Source organism: Lissotriton helveticus, chromosome 12 (genome assembly GCF_964261635.1).
Source record: "Lissotriton helveticus chromosome 12, aLisHel1.1, whole genome shotgun sequence".
In the NCBI taxonomy this organism is placed as follows: domain Eukaryota; kingdom Metazoa; phylum Chordata; class Amphibia; order Caudata; family Salamandridae; genus Lissotriton; species Lissotriton helveticus.
This window is the reverse complement of record NC_136073.1, coordinates 374,470,712-374,492,844: the sequence shown is the minus strand read 5'-3', so window position 1 is coordinate 374,492,844 and position 22,133 is coordinate 374,470,712. Positions and strand designations below refer to the sequence as shown.

Sequence of the window (22,133 nt, the reverse complement as noted above, 5' to 3'; positions counted from 1 at the left end):
TCAGCTATGTCATTACTTGATTTACACCTTTACAAAAAAACACCTATACTAGCAACAAAGCCCACCTGACATCCAGAGGACAATCTAGTGAGAACAGCACTCAATGTAAAACATATACTGAATAAGAAAAAACTGTATGTTGCTACATAATTAGGCGTTCCTGTTTTCAGTTTCTATTTTTGGTAAATTCTGGTGGGGTTTTTTCAGTGTTTTCAAGTGACTTAAATACCTTAAAAATCTGGTTACACATTTTCACGCCATTAAAAACAACAGAAACAGTGTTTTCCAGTGTTTATGGAAAATTATGATTTTATTATTGCTTGCTTTCTGCAGTGATAGTGCATGGTATATGGACCGTGTACGTACAGTGTATACGAGGCCCAAATACATTTCTGCAAATCACACTTATTGCAGTACACCAAAGAATACTTCTTCAGTGAGTCTTTGGTCATGTGTGCTCGCTCTTTCTTTCCCATGTAAACTTTTTCTGTGAAAAGGCCCTCTCAACATTGGCACTTGAGACAGGCAACGCCAAAACAGCCAGTACACAATTTGCTAACTCTGGCCACTGACATAGCTTTTCACGCCAATACTGGTGCACTTGAATATTTGATTCTCTGTGCAGGTTCTGCAATATTTGCCTTGAACTGGGCGCTTATGCCCTCAGAGTTATTGACGTGGTCAAAACTAAAGCAGCACTTTTGATACTACAGAGAAGATTTCCTTTACGGAAGGGATCTAGAACTTGTACAGAGTACCACAGTGAAGTTTCATTGACTTCAAATGCCATGGCTGGTGAAGGGACATTTCTATGCATCATTGCAAGGCATTTTTCATACATTGTAAAATAAAAGTTCCTGAATTTCTCTTCAACATTGCTTTGCTTACAAAGTGGCAAGCACTCTAAAATAGCACATGTTGCAGTGCCAAATTCACTAAAGGTGTCACGCAGCCTACTCTCAATGAGATGTTTCACATCTACACCGATTGTGCAGAACACTTGTCACGCAAGGGTGTTTTCAGACTCTAGTTTTTTTATTATGTCCACTACAGCACTTATGTTTTCTGTAAAAATCTAAGAATGCAGTAGAGTTTTTTTTTCACATCACTATCAATATGCGACCAAAGATCCTCATATTTCTTGTCTTTGGCATCATCACTCAGCAAAAATTCTGTAAACGGTTGCCACATGGATAATATAGCATTCACAGCTCCTTCCCTTGGAAAGAGGACCATCAACTAAGTGACACAGTTGGGATGAGCCTTTGATGCCACACAAATTACAAATTGAGAAATATTTGTGTTTTAGTTTCCGCGCATAACAAAACAGTGCATCAAAATGGACTAAAAAATTCAACAGCATTCTTCATTAACTCTGAAGATTGTAAAGATGCTTTCAGCATACCATCTATAAAGTGGCACCGATCTATTAAAGGGAAGCACGTCCGCTCAGGCATTGATTTTGACAGGTCATCACACAACGTTTCATATATATAGCTGAATCACTGCAAATACAAACAGTATCACTTCAATCTTTGTTGAACTTGGAAAGAACCTTTTTGCAGCAGCATTTCAAATGACACTGCGGTCCATGTTTTCCAAAAGTCTGGTGCCATGTTTTCACCACTATCCCAGATGCTTGGTGATAGCACTCTTTTCACATATACTTGTCATTATACCTTGCATTGAATGTTTAAAGCCTGAGGTGTTGGCAATTCACCTACTATCAATACTGACTCACTAGAAACTGGGGGCTGATGTATCAAGGGTTTTTACCCATTCTCTGTGGGTAAATGTGATGGCACATATTTGGAAAGATTGTTATGAAACCAGCCATTTTACATATCAGTGAAAGTATCAAATGCAGCCAAAATATCAAATATGATTTTGATTCTATACAGTTTATAAAATATTTAAACAATACCTAAAACATGCTTCTAAACCCTGCATCTTTAGACCAAAGACCACAAATCTGAAAAAAAGAAAAAACAATATTTTAGTGACATCCCTAAACAACAAAACTCAAGCAGAATAATGTTAGCTAGTCTTTCTTGCTGCTAGCTTATATAACAAAGTAACATTGTATTGGCCCCTTCACGAAGAAAGAAAATGACTCTTTTACTCTCCTTTTCTTTTCTTTGAATGAGATTTAGTTTGTGGTAGTGCAGGTTTTTTTCCAGTGTTTATAGATTCACACTGGTGAGATCTATTTCCCTTTCGGTGGGGTTTTATCAGTTATTATAGGTTTAAACCTAAAACCGGACAGCCTACACATAATACACACAGTCACGTTTTTTTTATGCTCCAGAGTTTAACTCTGTTGCGGCATGGGGGCAGCTCAGGGGTTCCATCCTCTGGTTCCTAATGATAAAATGAGGAGCCTCACAAACACAAGCATCCCATACCTGATTGGCCACCTCAGCTAGGATTTCCCCCTGATTAGTTTATGTTTGCTTTGCTTTAAACATCATTGGCCTCATGCAGAGGATCATCAATAACAGCAGACTTGAGTTAAAGTGCTGGACAAAAGGGGACAGACAAGGAAAAACAGAAGTGCAAATTATAATATGTAAAATGACAGAGAAAAAGAAGCGGAGAACACTAGACAAAGTGAGAAAGAGGCAAAAAGTAAGGGAAGGTATATTAGTTGAAAGTAAAGCAGTGATTTAAACATGAAAGAAAGAGAATGAAAGAGGGAACCGCAGAGAAGGAAAATGAAAAGAAGAAGAGTAAGGAGCAGCACAGCAGCAGGCTTAGACAGAGCAGATGGCTATGATGAAATGTTGATAGATGTCCCAGTCCTACAATATCAAAACTTTGGGACATGCTATCCTTGAGTTAACGACATCCGTATTTAACTAGTTAATTGATGTGTTTTCAGTAAAGCTGCATGAAGTAAGAATTAAATGTGTGAAGATTGAGTCTACTCCCCCTACTTTTATTCAGAGGCGCACTTTCAGTCATTTTTTTTTGGGGGGGGGGGGGGGAGAATCTGGGGGATTGGGCATTGGACTACACTGTAGGTGATTCTCCTCTTAGTGACGATAGGCTCTTGGCCCCATCAATCCATAACATCTTTTTCACCAAGATGCACATTAAGACTAACTCTCTCCCATTATAATTTTCTAAGAACAAAAGCATGACCAAGATCTGGTCTAAGGTGTGCAATGATTCTTTTTTATCAACTCTACTCTCTCTGACTTTCTGATATGTTTAGACAAAGCCTGTAAACCAGGGGGTGGGTCTGAGCTGCTCAATAGTTTTGATAGAATATGCAATACAGCACGTGACTTGCTCATGGTTCCAATTAAATTAGGCAATAGGAAGCATATTAAATGATTTGATGCTAACTGTATCAAGGCTCATAATCAGTTAATAGCAGCCCTCAAAGAAGCTCCTAGGGATCGGGAGATGGTGCGTAGTTGCAGCGCAGAGTGCAAAAATAAACTAAGGGTCCGGAAGAGTACCATTAGGGGGAGGCTTATTCATCCCTAGTGCTGGCCAGTGGGTTAAAGGACACTAAAGACTTCTGGGCAATGGTAAACCGTGATTATTTTGTGAATATCCAGGAATCTGGCCTTGACAGAGTGATCCCCTGAAGTTTGGGTTGCTAATTTTACGCATCTCTATTCGGACTCTTTCCCAAGGAAGCCCTTTTCTTAGTTGAAGCTGTTGCAAGCTCACTCAACTGTCTCCATACTCCCCTGTGCTTACCTGGCCCCTGTTTATGATGTTTGTGGATCTGGATATCAAGCTGAGTTACATCAGCACCAGTTACATCAGCACCAGTCTGGGACAGGATTCTATTTGACATTTTAAAGGCCAATATACTGCTGTAGACTCCACTTTCGACCAATGTCCTCAATACCATATTGGTAACATGTCCAACGAAGGCTTGGCCCTAGCAACTATTATTCCTATTTTTAAAAAAGGCTTCAAAGGAGATCCAAAATGCTATCGCCCCATTTCACTGATTAATTCAATCGCTAAGATAATGGGGAGAATACTGCTGGTGCTTCAGCACACTTGGGCTAGTGAGCACAACTTGCTTTTGGAGCTCCAATTTGGTTTCTGTCCTGGCCTGGAACAGTTGAGCAGTCCCTCAATTTATACCTCGTAATAAGCAAATACACTGTGGCTAAGTAGAGCAAGCTGTATCTGGAATTTATGGACCTGAGCTCTGCTTTGAATTTACGTAAATAGAACGAAGCTATGGAGCATTATGTCAGGCATGGGGATAGACCAGAACATCATGAAGTTCCTAAGAGTGTGAGGTAGGGCCCTGAGGGGGGGGGGGGGGTAACTGCAGCTGTTAAACTAGCCATAGGTTATGCCAGGGCTGTGTCCTGGTCCCCTTCCTCTTCTTACTATATGTAAATAGTCTAGAGGAACAACTGCTGGAGCTCGGTGTGGACTGTCCACGTAAAGGCGAATGCCGCGTCCCTGCACTGATTTATTCTGACGATACAGTCCTTATAGCCAGGACAGAAATCGGTTTGCAGCATTTGATGGACCACTTTTGTAGTTTTATGATGATCTTGGACCTGAGGATTAATTAGGCCAAAACCCCAGTTATGGTTTTTGGTGCCAGGAAGGTAGTGTTTTCATAGTGAACAACAATGTTAGTACTGTCCCCACGTTTTTTAATCTTGGAATCCCATTTGACCTCACCTGGGACACATTGAAAAGCAGTAAAGCTGCAACTGTCTCAAAATCCGTGGAGGCTGTCTTTAATTTTGCTGCAGGCTAGGCAATAAGCCCATTAGCACAACTAGCTCTTTTATTCTGAGATTGGGCTAGGGTTTATCATTGATATTATAAAGATGCAACCCCCTCCTTTTGTGGTTCAGGATCTGAACTAGGAGCCAAATCTCTTGTAACCGGGTGGTTCTCACTGATTAACTGAAGCTGAATCAAAGCTTAAAAATCCCTGGATTCGGTACAATTGTAAAACCCGTTTTAGCCCGGGCCTGAAAGATCGTTTTACTACTTGTGGCAGCTTCAAGGCTAGTTTCCTAAGGCCTTAGCTAAATGCACAGAAGAGAAGGGGTGTGTGTGGGGGAGAGGGGGTACGGTGAGACAATAGGCCAACTGTCCAGGCATTAGTTGAGATTTGCACGTCAATGGTATTAAGTGATATTTATCCGCACCATAGGTTCCTGCTAGTGAGGCTTAGATTGAGCACATTGCACTTTTTAGTCACCTTCCCATAGCAGGATTCCTATTTTGCCAACCTACCTCTGTGCCCGTGGGATGGCTGTCCTGCACATAGCATGTTTCACTTTGTTTTTTGGTAAATACTATGCACTTTTGAGAAAGCGGTATCTTTTGCCTTTTTAGGTCTCGCCTAGCAACTTGGCGAGATCTATAGTCGTCGGTTTGATGGCCGAAGGGGGACAGGGATGTGCACGCTTACGGTGCCTGGACAGCCCATGTGCACGTTCATGGCGTCTCTTTCAGACAGCTGATGTGCACACTCATGGCATCTCTTCCAGCTAGCCTCCGGACAGCCGTTGTGCACGCTCATGGCGCCTCTTCCAATTAGCACCCGGACAGCCCATGTGCACGCTCACGGCGTCTCTTTCAGACAAGCCGATGGGCACGCTCATGTTAAGTGCGCGATGCGCGGTCCGTCCCCTCCCATTCTGCGTCCGGTCAGCGTCACTTATTGTTCCAAACAACTCTCTACATACCCTGCAGCCCCTGCACCCTCTTTTATACCCTGCTTACGTCACTACTCCCTTTCCGTTCCCTGCTACCAGACCTACTCCCGTACCCTGCAACTCCCCCTTTCCCATGCACAGTACTTCTTGGCCCTTCGAGGCGCCCTGAACCCATCCCTGGCTCTTACCCCACCATTTCCTTCCATCCCCTGCTCTGATGCCCCGTCCTCGGGAGGAGGTATATTTGGTGTCACGCTGCCCTGCACAGGAAGAAACAAATCCTGTGCCTGGAATCAGGGGGTGTTAAGGAATAGGGGAGGGCGGTAAGGGGTGGCGTGGAATCAGGACAGAAAGACAGGGGCGGACGGTGCCCTTCCTGGAGGATAGGGCAGATCCATTGATAGGCTTGGAACGATCCCCTCATGTACCCCGAGCAGCGCCTTTGATGTGGATGATATTGAGTGTGGACTGTCCCGGCTGAAGCAGGATTGACTCCGCGTTCTGTGTAGTGGGGCCTGGGGAGGGGGCACCGTCTGCTTGATGCTTCGTGTCCTTTGTCGGACAATAAATTGCTATTTCCGTTTTTGTACAATTGTGTTTCGAGCCAGCTACGGTTTGAATTATAAAAGTCAGCAATCATCTCGATTCAGGGCCCCAGTGCCGCTACACCTGCTGCACCAATGAAAGCCAGGCTTCTGTACCTTGGGTCCTGCCAGTGTGCAGTGCATGTGTTCACATGTAATCAGTTCTATGTCCACGTGTGAAGCAGGCCGTGGATGGCAGGGACCTCAAACCTGCTGCGGGCACCACTCTGCCCGTTCCGGGGGCCGGGGTTGGTGTGGGGGTCATTTCATTTGATTCAATTGTTTAATGAGTTTTGCTTATTTGTAAACAGCGAGTTGTGGACACATATCTTTTCTTCTCAGTCACCTTATTTCTTCTTGCAGACACCCCATTCACCTTACAGACACCTCATTATTTTCGCAGCCACCTTTCGCCTCCCCCAGACGCCTCCCTTCTTCTCAAGAACACCCCCTTCACCTTGCAGACGCCCCATTCTCCTGCCAGACACCTTCATCTCCCTTCCCTTCACAGGCACATCACTTCTGTGAGACACTTCTCTTCTCTTCTGAGACACCTTGTGTCTTCCTACAGACCACACCTCCGTCTTGCAGACACACTCCCTTCTGCTCGCAGACACCTCCTTTCACTTGTTTCTTCCTGCAGACACTACCTACACCTAGCAGGCACACCCTTTTGCCCCCCCCCCCCCCTTTCCAGGCCCTTTAGTTCAGTAATCCGAGTCAGCCTTTTGACAATTCCTTCGGCCTCTCTCGCTTGTGCCTTTTGGGGCCTCTCTGAGATAGACATCGGGATTAAGAATTAATTTTCAGTGGGAGAGCCTGCTCACCAGCCTCCTCTTTATCACCAGGCAGCATCCAACAGCGGCGGGCAGTAAATCAAAGTGCGCAGTGTGCTCTTGGGCGCCACTCGAGGGACGAGGCACGAGGCACGGTGCAAATTACACTGCGCAGTCGACTCTCATTCAATTAATGCGCAGATAGGTAAATGAATGACCTTTAATCGCCTCTGCTTGTTCGATTCCGCTGATGATGGTGTTAAAGGGGACTTGAGTGTCCTCCGGGATGGCCCCCGGAACTGAAAGTAAAGGGGGCCCCTGCACTCCTTTGCTGTGATGTCTGATGTGTTGTACATGTATGTAAACGCTGCCTTTTGAAGAAACGAAGACTGACTCCAGTGTTATTTGAATGCACCACATGTGGTGTAGCTCTCTAGTGGTCTTTACTACGTCACGCCGCAAGGGATGCTGGGAGCGCTGGCGGCCATCTCAGACACTGAGGATTCTACTTGGGGGAATGACCCCGGCGCTCTCCCGTTAGAAAATAAAGTATTGAGCATGCCCAGCGTGATTATTTAACCCTCAGCGCACCTCCACAAATTGATGACGAGGCTGGAGAAATCGGCGCGTTTTTCCAGCGCTGCTACATACGAGCACGGGCGGTCTGCCCATTGGATTCGGGGCAGACAGCTCTAAGGGAGAGCGGGAAGAGGGATGGGAGGCTGGCGAGACCCTGTTCACCTTCCAGCACAGCCTTGCTAACACACGGCCTCACGCGTGGTTGGGACCAGCAAAGAACTCATAGTCAGCTGCACAGGAGCCACGCACTGCATCCTACACCATGCTGTCCTGCAGGAGAAGCCCACAGCACCGTCACAATAAGTGCCTGGCAGTGCTTACTTGTAGCCCTCGGTGAAGCACACCCGCAGGCACACCACCCCAGTACTACCTCACTTGAAGCCCCCCAGTGGCCCCAGCAGCCTATAGACTGTCATGCACTAGAGCTTGTTGCTTGATTAGCTCCCCTTGGGGTGCAAGCCGGCCAGCCAAGTACAGAGTGTGCCTCCTTGGACGTTATTGGAGATAGTGGCACCCCTGCCACACACACCCAACCCTGGTGCACAAAGATCAGGACCACGCGATTGACGACCCCACATGCCAGACTGGTTTAGCCCTTCCATCCGGCCAGCTAGCGCCCGGCAGCCCCTCGTCTGCACCCGGGGGATCCCAGCCACAGCGGTCAGTCAGCATGTGTGCGCAGACATTTTCCCTCACTAACCCGGCCCCCTTCCTACTTAAACCAGGGGAGCCAACTATGAAGTGGGAAGACTGGAAGGGGTATTTTCTTAATTACCTGTCCGCTCTGGAAGACGAGGGTAAAGAGGAATTTTCTAGCAAACACAGAAAAAATATCCTGTTGCACAATTTGGGACCGGAAGGGCTGAGGGTGTACGAAAACTTGGTAAAAGACGAGGCCCTCCGAAGATGGTGATGTATTTCAACATGCGCTGGAGGTCTTAGACAGTCACTACCAGCCAGTGATCCGCACTGCCATAGACCGCTATCATTTTTTTCAACGGAAACAGACTGATACAAAGTCTGTAGAAGACTATGTGGCAGCGCTTAAAAAGTTGGTAGTCACGTGCAAATTTGGCGCCCTCCACGATGACTTAGTACGTGACCAGATAATAATGCACACAGTAAATTCCAACATACAGGAAAAATTGTGGGTCGGCGGGGATGCACCTCTCAACGAGCTCATCGCCATGGTTAAGAAGGCTGAACTATCTAAACTGTGTGCAGTGGCGGCGCAAAAGGGACAGTGCCAGCAAGGCCACTGTGTGCAGAGTGACTGACACTGCCTCCCATGACAGCAAACCTCCACCCATGGGTGGGGCAAAGCACCACAGTAAGCCCCCACCTAAGGCGGCCGTCTCCCAAAAAGCATCCAGTGACCACAAGAATAGCTGCTACAGGTGTGGCAGTCGCATGCACGCAGCCTATGATAGACGTTGTCCTGCCTTTAGAGTCAAATGCTTTTATTGTGGGGTGAATGGTCACTTTGAGAAAGTCGGTCAAATGTGTCCTACAGGTTTCCGACACAGACGGGGTGGAGGGTGAGGATGAAAAGGACTGTGTTCTTTGCATTGATGACCAATTTCTAGGTATCAACTGTGCCAGTACAAAAAAAACCTTCTTGTTTGTTGTCCATAGGGGGTGTACAAGTTTCCATGGTAGCAGATTTGGGGTCCCCATACACCATCATCCAACAAAATATCTGGGAGCGGGACTTCGTACACACTATAGGCACGCACCTGTTCCCCACAGACATCCACCCTGTCACCTTAACGGGGGAAAAGATCCCCATGGTAGGTTTCCGCTTTCTCTGTTTCGAGTTTAAGGGTAGAACCTCGGAGGGAAAACTGTACGTAGCAGCGAAAGGCCCCTCGGTACTAGGTTGGGCAGACCAAGGAGCATTAGGGATTCAACTGGTGGCACCATGCAAGTACTCATGACAGACCATTCCCAAACATATGAGAGTGGTACATGAAAGGCAGACTTTCCAGCCGTCTTCTGCAGCACCATAGGCAAACTCACAAAGTTCACCCACAAAATTTGCCTCACAGAGGGAGCTGTGCCAGTATGCCACAAGGTGAGAAACATCCAATTCAACTGCAGGGACACAGTGCAGCAGGAGCTACAGCTCAGGGAAGACAATGGGGTAATCGAGCCCATAGAGAGCGCAGAATGATTGGCGCCCTTGGTGGTCGAACGCAAACCTAAGGGAAAAGTGCGCATCTGCATTGACTTGAGGGAACTCAACAAAAACATCATAGTGGACAAATTTACGTTGCCCAAAATCAATAAAATGTTGGCTCAGACCAAAGACATCAAATGGTTTTCCACGGTAGACCTCACAGCGGCATACCACCAAATTGCGCTACACCCCTCCTGTAGAAAACTCACATCCTTCATCACACCATTCGGCTGCTATAGGTTCCGGCGGATGCCCTTCTGGTTGGCATCCGCTGCAGCGGTGTTTCAGAAGCTGATGCAGAAGTTGTTTAAAAACATCAGTGGAGTGCAATATTTCCAGGACAACATCCTGATCATGGGAAAGACCAAACGAGATTATGATGCGAAGCTTTCTACTGTACTACACATGCTATCTCAAAATGGCGTCACAGTAGAGGGGGGAAAGTGCAAATTTGGCCTACACTCAGTCACCTACTTGGGTGACGAAATAAGCGACAGAGTAATATCGCCCAAACGTGCCAACGTGGAAGCAATCAACTCGGTGCCTACACCCCAAAACAAGGAAGAAGTCCGTTCATTCCTAGGAATGGTCGAATTCTACAGTAAGTTTGTGAAAAATTTAGCCACAAAAAAACACCATCTACGTCAAATACTGAAGGAAAAGAATGCCTTTGCTTGGTCCACCACCTCCAATGACATTTGTGCAGCAGTACCCTTACATGGCTTTGACCAAACTGCACTTTCCATCCTCACTACGGATGCGAGTGACAAAGGCTTGGGAGCAGTTCTGGCGCAGAGGTCCACGGACGGCACGGTGACAACCATCAGTTTCGTGTCTCGTTCCCTTGCCCCCAACAAGAAGAAGTTTAGCATCATTGACAAGGAGATGCTGGCAGCCTTCTGGGTAATGGAGAAATTTCGTCAGTTTCCCCTGGGTTCGAAGTTCCTCCTCAGAACGGACCACAAGCCGCTGGTTAAAGTACTTACGTCCAGTGGACATGCCAGTGCCACTCCACACATTGCTAAAATGACCCTCCGGTTGTTGGACTACGTATATGATGTAGAATACCTGTCCGGGAACAAGAACAAAGTAGCAGACTACCTCAGTAGATCGGCAGTGATGGAAGGTGCACCTGGCCGCACAGAATGGGACGAGTACACAATAGCTTTCACAGATGATCAGGAGGAAGCCATAAGCACACAAGATTGGAAGGCGACGTACAAGAATGACTCCCACCTAGTGACTGTAAAACGATTCATCACGCAGGGGTGGCCAGAGAAGAAGCACTTGGACACTGACCTCCGAAAATTCTGGGAAGTCCGGGAAGAATTGTCCATTGGTGAGAATGCCATATTTCTCTTGCGAGGAGACAAAGTAATCCCCTCACGGCAATTGGTGGAACGCCTGCTCACGATTTTGCACGAGAGACATTTAGGCATTGTGAAGACTAAACAGCGAGTCAAACAAGCATATTGGCGGCCCGCTGTCGACAACCAGGTGGAGAAGTATGTAAGGGCTTGCGAGCAGTGCAGCAATGCGGGAAAGGCGCAAACCATGCTAAGACCACCCCTAGGGAAGTGCTCCACACCCTCCAGCCCATGGGAAGAATTGTCGGTGGACATTCTAGGCCCAATTCTTGATGCATGTAGTGTCTCCAAGTACGTCATTGTTCTGATAGACCGATATTCCAAGTGTCCGGAAGTAGAACTATGTGAAAAAGCGGACACAGACAGGGGTGTAGCCTTCCTTGCTGCCACCTTCTTGAGAGAGGGAATACCGAAAATCATCATGTGCGACAACGGCCCCCAGTTCACGTCAGAGAACTGGAAGGCATTCATGGAACAGAATGGCATCGTGACCAAGCACACCCCGGTGTATCATCCTACCGGTAATGGCCTCACAGAGAGGTTCAACCGGGTGATCATGGGATCAGTGCACGCTGCAATCAGTGCGGGCAAGAATTGGGAAACGGAAATCAGACACACTCTGTGGGCCTACCGTATTACTCCAACAATGGCAGGGTATAGCCCACTCAAGATTTTACGGGGCCGGGACCCGTTCACACGAGACAACACAGTGTGGATGAATCTGATGCTACAGAGCGTATTATTTAACCCTCAGCGCACCTCTACACCACAAGCACAGCAGAAGTGACATTTCATTAAAACGCACTGGTCTTGGGGGGTGGGGGGTTTGAAGTTTCTGTTTTTGGACATTAGTTATAATGTGTTTGGTCGTGTGAGGACACCCTCCGGTGTGCTGTTTTTACAAGTGCCCTGTACTACTTGCACGAAAGGCTTGAGGTCGAGAGTGAGGATTGAAGCCTCGTAGCAGGAAAGCCTGTTTCTATTGTGGGATGTGTTCATGGGATAGGGTCAATATGTGATGATGAAAGGGGTGAGATATCATAAAGTGGCGAAAGTAATTTAAAGATGTACAAAGTCCGTTTGTTTACAAATTGCGCAAACATGTATATGCCCCATGTGTAGTCCTGGGCATGCACGCCATGCTCCTGCAGAACCCGCCTCAGTGGCTTTTCTTTGGGGTGCAGAATGAGGTAACACGGAGCCGGGTGAATAATCACTCCACTGCAAACAAAAAACATAATTAAAAAACATTGTCATTTACTACGACAATAGCTCGAATTTTCACAAATGCAAGACCTATTGCATTGCAAATGATTGTTTAAAACAGGCTAATACCAGATATTTCAGAGCCACTTGAACTTTTCTGCAGTCACTGCCAACTGTGAGGATTTGGTTCTCAACCGCAAATTTTATTTAACGTGCCGTAAGGCAGAGGTCATCTGTTGCACTGTCATGAGTTTTAATTCGTTACCTTGTATTTTATTCTGCATGTTTTATGCATTTTTAATGGTTTTGTGACACTCAAGATCACATACTGATGGAATAAAGATCGTTGAATTGAGTATACTTTGAAGAGTTAACGTAGTCCCTCATGCATTCCAATGTTAGGTGGAAGGAAGCATTCCAAAGGTTAATAGCATAACGTGAGAGGGAAAAATGCACTGCTTTGGGGTGGAGGCAAAGCGCAATACAATCATATTTTAAAGTATTGGTATGCACATATTTGACAAACAACAATAGATGTCTGTGGCCATACCTAACAAGCATTGTCATAGCCAATAGGTCTTGCCTTTTGGGACCTATTTGTTTTTTCAATTGCTTTTGGCGGGACTGTACAGCATTGGGACACACGCTAGGCAGCATCTTTACTTGGATAACCAGTGCCTAAAGGTCATTTGTTTCAGACAGGCATGAAAGAAATGTACTCACGGTATCTAAATGCTGTTTAAAAAAATGATACAAGCATTTGGAAACATTCGTAAGTTACAGATCATAAAGTAATGAACAAGTGTGCGTATGTGCTGGGATGGAGCTATATTTAGTGCATCAGGTGCCAGTGGCGTAGCAAGGCGTGGGCGATTCTCCCTGGGCAGCACTGGTTTTGGGGGCAGTGGCCTTATTGAATGCTGTGACTGACTCAGTGTGCTGTGCACGTCGTGCTGTTACAACAAGGTTTACAAATAGGGTACGTTTGTTCTTTCGCATCTTTAAAGTCCGTAATGCTTGAGTTCCCCTGTTTCACACTAAACGGAGGAAGCTCCATGAGATGAAGAAGAGCTTTTTTTTTCTTTGTTCGGTAATCAAAGAATGGGATCCGGGCTGGGCAACCAACTGATATTGCACACCAACAAGCTGCTGTGCCTTCAAATCGCTGATGTTGTCATTGAAGGCTCTAGGTACTGCACTCCTGTCCCATGCTCTTTTAAAAGGACAGCTCTGCACCATTGCACGGTCTGTTCAAACGAAAACATGAAAAACTTATTCAGACTCTTCGATGTAATAATAGATACAACATATATTTCATGAACTCTTGCTCTCTTTTACCCTTTATGTTGGTAACACTGTTTATTAAACTGCAGCTCTTTTGAGTTCTATTTTGTATGCGCCCCTTTATCCAAACTTCAATGCGTTCTATGTATGCATCGTTTCACCAGCACAGACAGGGGCTGTTCAGCCACTGGATCACAAAGGCACAAAATCGTTCCTTTCAGTTGTGGGATGAGGGATGGATGCACAAGGGGATTGTTGGAGGGGTTGGAATGCCTAATGCACTCCACGGAAACCTGACAGGACAGCATTGCAATGAAAATTAGAAAAAACAAACTGCAATGCGGGTATGTGGGGGTGGGCATGGAGTGACATGAGAGGAAGTAGGAGGGATGAATGCTGCATTAAATGCAAGCAGCTATGGGCGGCAAAGCTGAACATAGGCAGAAAGTAACACGAGCAGGAAACAAATTTAAAAAATAGTCCCCCAAACTAACAGATAAACAACCAAAACATAGAAGTACCGTACTTGGTCCCTGCTCTGTGGGAGGAAATGAAAGACAAAAAGGAGGGACAAAGAGGAATAATTCACCAATAGGAAGCAAGCATTTTGTAAGGACAATCCAAGTAACAAAAAAGCAATGTGCTGGATGTAAGCTCACAAAGTGTATACAACAGGTCTTGGGGGCTCGACCTAAAAAGGGTTGTAGTGGCCTTTCAAGCTGACCCTGTTTTACAGTGCTCCTTCATTTTCCAGACACAAGGGCTCTTAAGATCCAGGAAAGGAACAACATATAAATTAAGTGGAAGGTAATGACCCCAGACACATCTAGTTAGTTCTTTCCCTTACCTTCCATAACAGCATAGTGGCTACTTACTCTCCAAATCAGTCTTTGCTCACTACTGTTAGACGCCCGTGTATGAAGTCCTGCATTTTTGAAGATTCCATTTACTGTCTTCCCTTCCCCATTTCAGATGGAAGATAGTGCCACACATGCATTACTCTTATTGTGCATTAGTTCCTAGTATCACTACATAGCCTATTCAATATGCCATTTGTAAAAGATTGTTTGGAAAGAAATCACGTTTTGAAAGGTAATAAAACTGGACATAACTTTTTTTTATAGATTTAAAAAAAAAAAAAAAAGGTTTTACTCCTTGGTAGTGTACAGCTTCTTTTTCTTCCTAGATCCAATTCTGAAAACACAAGTACACTGCTCCAGGAGGGTGATGATGTCAGACAGGTAAAAGGGGTTGGTAAAGGAGCGTTCTTGTAGTTTGCTGTGCTAAAGTATTTTAGTCTGGATAACACAAGAAGCAAGAAAAAATATGTATATTTCATTGCAAGTGCTGCTTTTCTTCCAGACTTTTGGAGATCGGGTTCTTTATCCAGCCACATGGGTGGTTCCTCTTTTTGTGGCATTTTCAACACTCGGAGCAGCAAATGGCACTTGTTTCACAGCTGGCAGGTAATCAATTGTAATATCGGTAAGAGTGTGTGTGTGAGAGTGTCATTTTAACAAACGTTTATCATGGTTTTAAATACATTTGACAATCATGTTTTCACATATGCTTTTTGACATTGATATGGATTTCCCAGAACATCTTTTGCCATTCGCATTACTCATGGGTGATTTTGTATGAACAAGACAAGCCACGTATGTGGATTTGCATTACCCAAATGTTCAGTAAGGTCATTTCGAAAGACATTATCTTAAGACATATAATAAAGATTAGCCCTTGTTAGGTTAGAGACATAAAGTCCTCTTCTTCGTTCTACTTTAGTAATGGTTAGGTCACACTATCGAGAGTCTCACAAGAGTTTATCTACGTCCTCTGAGACGATGGTGTGAATTTCAGTTTTGGTTTGTGAGGCCAAGGATGAACCATAGTGCTCTGGAATGATCCAGTGTTGTTTAGAAAATCTGAATACAGTAGAGGTTTTAGTTCTGAGAATTATTTATAGCCAAAATACCTAAACCTGCCTGGTTTACGATTTAGTAGCCTTTCCATTTTTAGTGGTTGTAGACTTAGGTTGTGTTTCTCGCGTTTTCAACCTTTAAATCAGTAGTTATCAGTATTTATTTAGCTGCCTAAACCCAAAATTAGACATTTTGAGTGTTTACAAAACATGTTGCATTTTTTGCTCTAATGCACATATTTAATTTAAAGGAGTTGCATTTCAAGATATGTAGCATGTTCCCATTGGCAAGTTGTCTGATGAACGTATGGTTGGTTGACTGTGCTAAGCATATCATGTGTATATATTGGACTTGCACTCAAACGTACAGACTCTTTCAAAGCTTATTTCCTCTTGCACTCACTTTGTCGGGACTCGGTGGGCTTTCAGGACTATTAATGGATTAGGAATGTGGTAACAGGTTATACTCAAATGTTTTTTAAACGCAGATTCCTGGACACAGTTGGGGTCGATTCTCCTTGTCCAGGGTGAATATTATGACACACTGTAGAGGTGGTCAACCCTGCCAATATAAATGTACCTTTTCAAACATTTAAAATTACACCAGTTTAATTTGTAGCCCTGCATTCTAAAATACAAGCAGCCTGATACTACCAGCATGAATAAACCTCTTTTCTGAACTCTCTGTCTGGCTACCCGAAAGCTGAGCTGCTGTTGTGGGGGCAATCCTATCTCCCAAGTGTTCCCTTGTCAAGAAACACAATTTAATTCAGCCCTGACTTTATACCAACATCACATTGTGGCCCTGGACACGATATTTTGCTGTTAATATTTTAATGATGGGCCCAAACACCCAAGCAATAAAGTATAGCTGGATAAAAAGCAAGGATTAACTGAAGGTTTCATAGTTGACTATGGGAAACCATACAGCTATGGATTGTTGTTGTCATGCTGCTTTGGTATGTGGAAAGTCTAGTGTCATGCTATAACTACTGTCCCATGACCATAGTGGCAACACTCTTTTCTCATGTTCCTGTAACTACATCTTCCACACAATATATAATTATATAATGCCTTGGTTGTTAGCCAGTTGGCCTGCTAGCAATACTTACTTGGGAGCAAAGGGGTGCTATGCATCAAAATGTTTTACCCATTCTGTGCCTATGGGAAAATGTTATAGTACATGTTGACCAAGATTCTTGAGAGCCACTTCACTAATCAGTCACAGAACATTAACAAAAGTTGAAATAGAATTGTAATACTCTCAGATTCTGTATAGTGTATAAAATAATTCGATAAGACTTGAAAGTAGGCTTATATACTCTGCAACAGGTTTATTCCCTTATGTGTTTTGTAGATGCCTCAAGTTAAGAAAGAATGAAAATTAACCATCTGAAAGAAACAGTAAGTTATAGATTCCTTACCTTAGAATTACCCCAGACGTCAGACTTGATCCAGAAAGTTTTTCGTCAGCAGTACCCGTGCATGTCGTAAGGTGGGGTGGTCGACTCGGCGTTCGTCATCGTGGTCGCCGGGATGATGTCGCGGTAGCTACATAAATGCTGCCCTTGCGCACTGACGTCAGTTCTTTCTTTTCTATGCCAGCAAGCGCAGATCTGGAGAGAACTTCGTTTTTCGAGTCTATCGTTCCCTGGTGCATGAGGAATGCCCATTTTCAAGGCTTGCGGTTCCTGTAACCGACTAATGTCAGTGAAAGATCCGCACCGCATGTGCCTCTACTGCCTGGAGCACGACCACGACCCCAAGTCGTGCTCCGACTGCCAGACCAAGGCCCCAAAGTCTTTGCGGGAGTTGTCCCGAAAGCTACTTGAGGCCCTGCAGTCGGCTCTGTGTCACTCGAGGTTCCGGTTGATTAGGAGGTCTAGGGACCGGTCGCGGAGCTAACACCATTCTTCATCCAAGTCTTTGCACTCGGGGTCGTGTAAGTCGAAGCACAAGAAGAAGTTGAAGAAGCATCGTTGCTCTTCGACCTCTCCCAGTCTGTCGGCCGACACTACGAGGGATGCGGGTGGTGCCACTCCCGTGGCTCCGCTTGGGTAGCCCAAAGGGTCGGCTCCTGCTTCCCCCCCTTCCCGGGACCGGGAGCGACCCCTGCTCAGCTTCGTCAGTTTTACGAAGTGATGCACGTCATCTTTAGGCAGCCCAACTCTGCCGGTGCACCTTCAATTCCCGCGGACTAGGCTGGGGGCCCTGGGCCTTCGACGCCGGTGGCTTTGGCACTGCAGGGTCCCCCTGGATCGAGGCCTGGATCCGGATCGGACCGGTCGACCTTGTTACACCTCCCCCGGCGCCGATCACCGGCACCACGTCCGCAGCCGGCGTTGGCTGTGTCCCCAGCGTACGTCGGACCCGGCCTCCACCTCAAGGTAGACATGGAGCCGGACCGGCGTCGACTGACGCCAATGGGTACTTTTGTGCGCCTGTTCTACCCTGGCTCTTTGAGACCAGATTGGCAGCCAGAGGAGGGTGAGGAGGACTGGGAGGGGTCTGGCAACTCTTTAACCGACCAGTTAGGTTGTGGACCGGACTGGAGAGAGGAACTAGGGGCAGCCAGTGGTCTGTATACCTCCCCAGACCTTGGCATGTTGTCGCCTCCTACCATGGCTATGGAGGAGGGAGCGTCATACGCAGTGGTGTTGCGTAGGGCGGCCAAGGCTCTCCACCTCGAGCTACCTACGTTGGCAGTCAGGACTAACCTCCAGACACAGGTGCTTCAACCGGCAGCGAGCTCTACAGAGCCCCTGCTGCCGTTTAATGAAGCCCTCACGGACATCCTTTTGGGCACCTGGTGCAGGCCCAACACAGGGGCTCCTGTTGACAGGATGATTGCCTGACGCAACCACCCAGCCCAGGACGACCCCACTTTCCTCTCCCAACACCCCACCCCGAGATATTGGTGGTCCAAGCCTCCACCTCCAAAGGTGCATTCCCTAACACACCACCCACTAGGGAATCCAAAAAGCGGGACCACCTTGGGAAGAAAATGTTTTCTTCCTCCAGCTTGGGACTGTGGCCGGTTAACACTGCATGTCTGTTGGGCCATTACACCCACTCTGTGTGGGAAACAGTAGCGCAGGTGCTGCCCCAGTGCCCGGAGGAGGCCCGGGCTGTGCTCTCCCGTGCAGTTGCCGAGGGGAGGGGCGCTGCAAAGTTTACCATCCGCTTTGGGCTGGATACCACCGACTCACTAGACAGGACGATTTCCACGTCAGTAGCCCTTCCACGCTACTCCTGGTTAGGGTCCACTGGTTTTTCCAGGATGTCCAATTAACTCATATTGACATGCCCTTTGATGGCCGTCACCTTTTCGGTGACAAGTCAGACAATGCGCTGGACTCTCGGGCTACGGCCAGGTCCTTGGGCCTCTCCACCACCCGCCCTGCGCAGTCTGCCTTTTGCCCCTTTCGTGGCTACGGAAGGGGTGACCCGCCACGTCCTGCCCAGAGTCACATGCCGGTGCAAGCTGTTCAACATCTGTGCGGCCGGGGACGTGGAAACCAGCGCCGTGGTTCTGGCGGCCAGAGAATCCCCCTCTGCAGCAGCCTCCAAACGCTCCTAGTCCAATCTTTCAGGGCTACCAAATGCTAGTGGGCAGCAGGATTCGCCATCACCTCCCCCACTGGCGCACCATCACGTCAGACAGGTGAGTTTTTGCAGATAGTCCGAAGGGGCTACTCCCTCCCCTTCAAGACTACCCCTCCCTCCATGCCACCTCAGTACTATCACATGTCGGAGGATCATCTGGCCCTTCTCCAACAGGATGTTTTGGCACTCTTGGCCAAGGGAGCCATCAAGCGCATTCCTGTCCCAGAAGTACATTGTGGTTGCTATTCCCACTACTTTCGGTGCCCAACAAGGACAAAGGCCTGCATCCTATCTTGGATCTCAGGAATGTAAACCTCTTCCTCCGGAAGAAGAAGTTCAAAATGTTGGCGCTCACTCAGGTCTTGTTTGCCCTGGACCCTGGCTGGTAGAGTTGGACTTGCAGGACGCTTACTTTCACAGCCCCGTCCTGCCCGCCCACCGGCGTTGCCTGCGGTTCATGGTAGGCCACGAGCACTTTCAGTTTACTGTGCTCCCCTTTGGCCTTATCAGCTACCCTCGGGTGTTCACAAAAGTGATGTCGGTGGTCGCAGCTCATCTGCAAGAACAGGGGTTCCAGTCTTCCCCTATCTCGACGACTGGCTGTTAAAGGCGGGCTCGCCCCAGGCTGTCGTCTCCCACCTTCAGACTACGGCAGACCTCCTGCATTCACTGGGGTTCTCCATCAACATGCCGAAGTCACACCTGACCCCCTCTCAGAAGCTCCTCTTCATCGGAGTGGTTCTGGACACAACGCAGTTTCAGGTTTATCCTCCCGAACAGCGAGTCCGGGATATTCGGGCTATGATTCTGATCTTTCAGACTCCATCCCGGGTTTCGGTCAAGATGACCCTCAGGCTGCTGGGTCTTATGGCCTCCTACATCCTGCTGGTGGTCCATGCCAGATACAATCTCTGGACTCTACAGTGGGACCTGAAGTTCCAGTGGGCACAACATCAGGGGAATCTATCCGATACCATCCAGATCTCGGAGGGCACTGCACACCAATTGCAGTGGTGGCTTACTGATCAGGAGTGGGTTGACTGCAGATCCCGCTCCCTTCCTCAACCAGAGTTCACAATGGTGACTGATTCATCATTTCTGGGATGGGGCAGCCACATGGGGAAGGAGGAGTCCGGGCTCCAAATCAACCTTCTGAAGCTTCGGCGATTCGTCTTGCACTTAAAGCATTCCTTCCCTCCGTCCGGGGAAGAGTGGTGCAGGTGTTCACAGACAACACTACCGCCATGAGGTACTGCAAACAAGGCGAGGTGAGGTCGTGGACCCTATGTCAGGAGGAGATCCGCCTCTGGACATGGCTGGAACATCAGGGCATATTCCTGGTGGGTCAAGACCTGGCAGGTTCCCTGAATGCCCGGGCGAATGAACTCAGCCACAGGTGCATGATGGATCACGAATGGTGTCTTCACTAAGAGGTGGTGCAAGGTCTCTTTCAGCAATGGGTAGAGCCTTGGTTAGATCTATTCGCCACCGAAGAGAACGCGCAATGTCAGCAGTTCTGCACCTTGGAATTTCCAAGGCGGCACTCGCTAGGTGACACTTTTTGTCACGGGTGGAGTTTCGTTCTTCTATACGCCTTGAGAGTGCTTAAGAAGATCAAGCGCTATCAGGCCCAAGTCATTCTTGTGGCTCCGGATTTGGCACGAAGAGTCTGGTATCTCGATCTGCTCAACATGGCCATTGATCCTCCGATCCGACTGCCTCTTCAGGAGGATCTTCTGTCGCAGTAGCAGGGGACGGTCCTCCACCCAAACCTGTCCAGACTCCACATCCTTGCGTGGAGATTGAGCAGCGGTAATTGACGTCGTTTGACCTGCCTCCAGAAGTCTGCAATGTTATCTTAGCAGCCAGGCGCCCCTCCAGTAAGGCGGTATATGCCTGTAGATGGAACAAATTTGTGGCATGGTGCTCAGCAACGGCTGTGGATTCCCTTTCTACCCCTCTTTCCAAGGTTCTCTTGTTCCTCCTTTCTTTGGCCCAGCAGAGCTCTGCTCTGGGCACTCTAAAAAGTTACCTCTCGGCCATTTCAGCCGTCCTTAGGCTTCCTGATCAGCCTTCATTTTTCAAGTCCTCTGTTCTAAATAGATTTCTTATGGGCATTACTCATCTTTTTCCTCCTGTTCTTTTCGTAATGCCCCAGTGGGACTTGAACTTGGTGCTTATCTTCTTAAATGTGCTCCCTTTGAGCAGCTACAAAACTGTCCTCTCAGGCTTCTTACTTTGAAAACTGCCTTTCAGGTGGCCATCACCTCTCCACGCAGGGTGAGTGAGCTAAAAGCTCTTTCTTTCAAGGCTCCCTTTATGACTGTCCATTCGGTCTGGGTGGTCCTTAGAACAGGACCTTCCTTTCTTCCCAAGGTAGTTACTTCTTTCAACATTGGCCAATCCATCACTTTGCCCACCTACTTTCTGCTGCTGCATCCTTCAAAAGAGGAAGAGAGGCTCCACCGTCTGGATCCAAAACATGCACTTTCCTTCTACCTGGATCGCACAAAGCAATTCCGAGTGGACGACCAAATCTTTGTTGGTTACGTGGGCGCTAAGAAATGTCGGTCCGTGCACAAATGGACCATCTCCAGATGGGTCATTCTTTGCATCAAAGCTTGCTATTCTTTGGCAAAGAAGGAGCCTCCAGTGGGACTGTGAGCCCATTCCACCAGGGCGACGGCAGCCACCACTGCTTTGTGACGGGGAGTCCCCCTTAATGACATCTGTCAGGCAGCTATGTGGGCATCGCTGCACACGTTCACCAAACACCACTGTCTGGACGGAAAAGTCCGGAGAGACGGCTTCTCTGGCCGTTCTGTTCTCCAGGACTTTCTGGTGTGAACTTAGTACGCAGACCCACCTCCGGGGTTGGTATTGCTGGTGTATCTATTCTAAGGGAAGGAATCTTTAACTAACTGTTTCTTTCAGATGAACTAGTTACTTACCTTCGGTAACGATATATCTG

The 22,133-nt window shown here is 47.2% G+C and overlaps 1 protein-coding gene across 2 annotated transcripts in view; it reads left to right on the top strand.

Annotated features, from left to right (window-relative positions):
- The window catches only part of SLC7A9 (solute carrier family 7 member 9), an 824,809-nt gene that overhangs the window by 597,781 nt on the left and 204,895 nt on the right, over positions 1-22,133 (top strand). For both annotated transcript variants that reach the window (XM_078669571.1, XM_078669572.1), the window contains exon 9: positions 15,001-15,104. In XM_078669571.1, the coding sequence (XP_078525697.1) occupies positions 15,001-15,104 (104 nt within the window). The remainder of the gene's footprint in view (positions 1-15,000; positions 15,105-22,133) is intronic.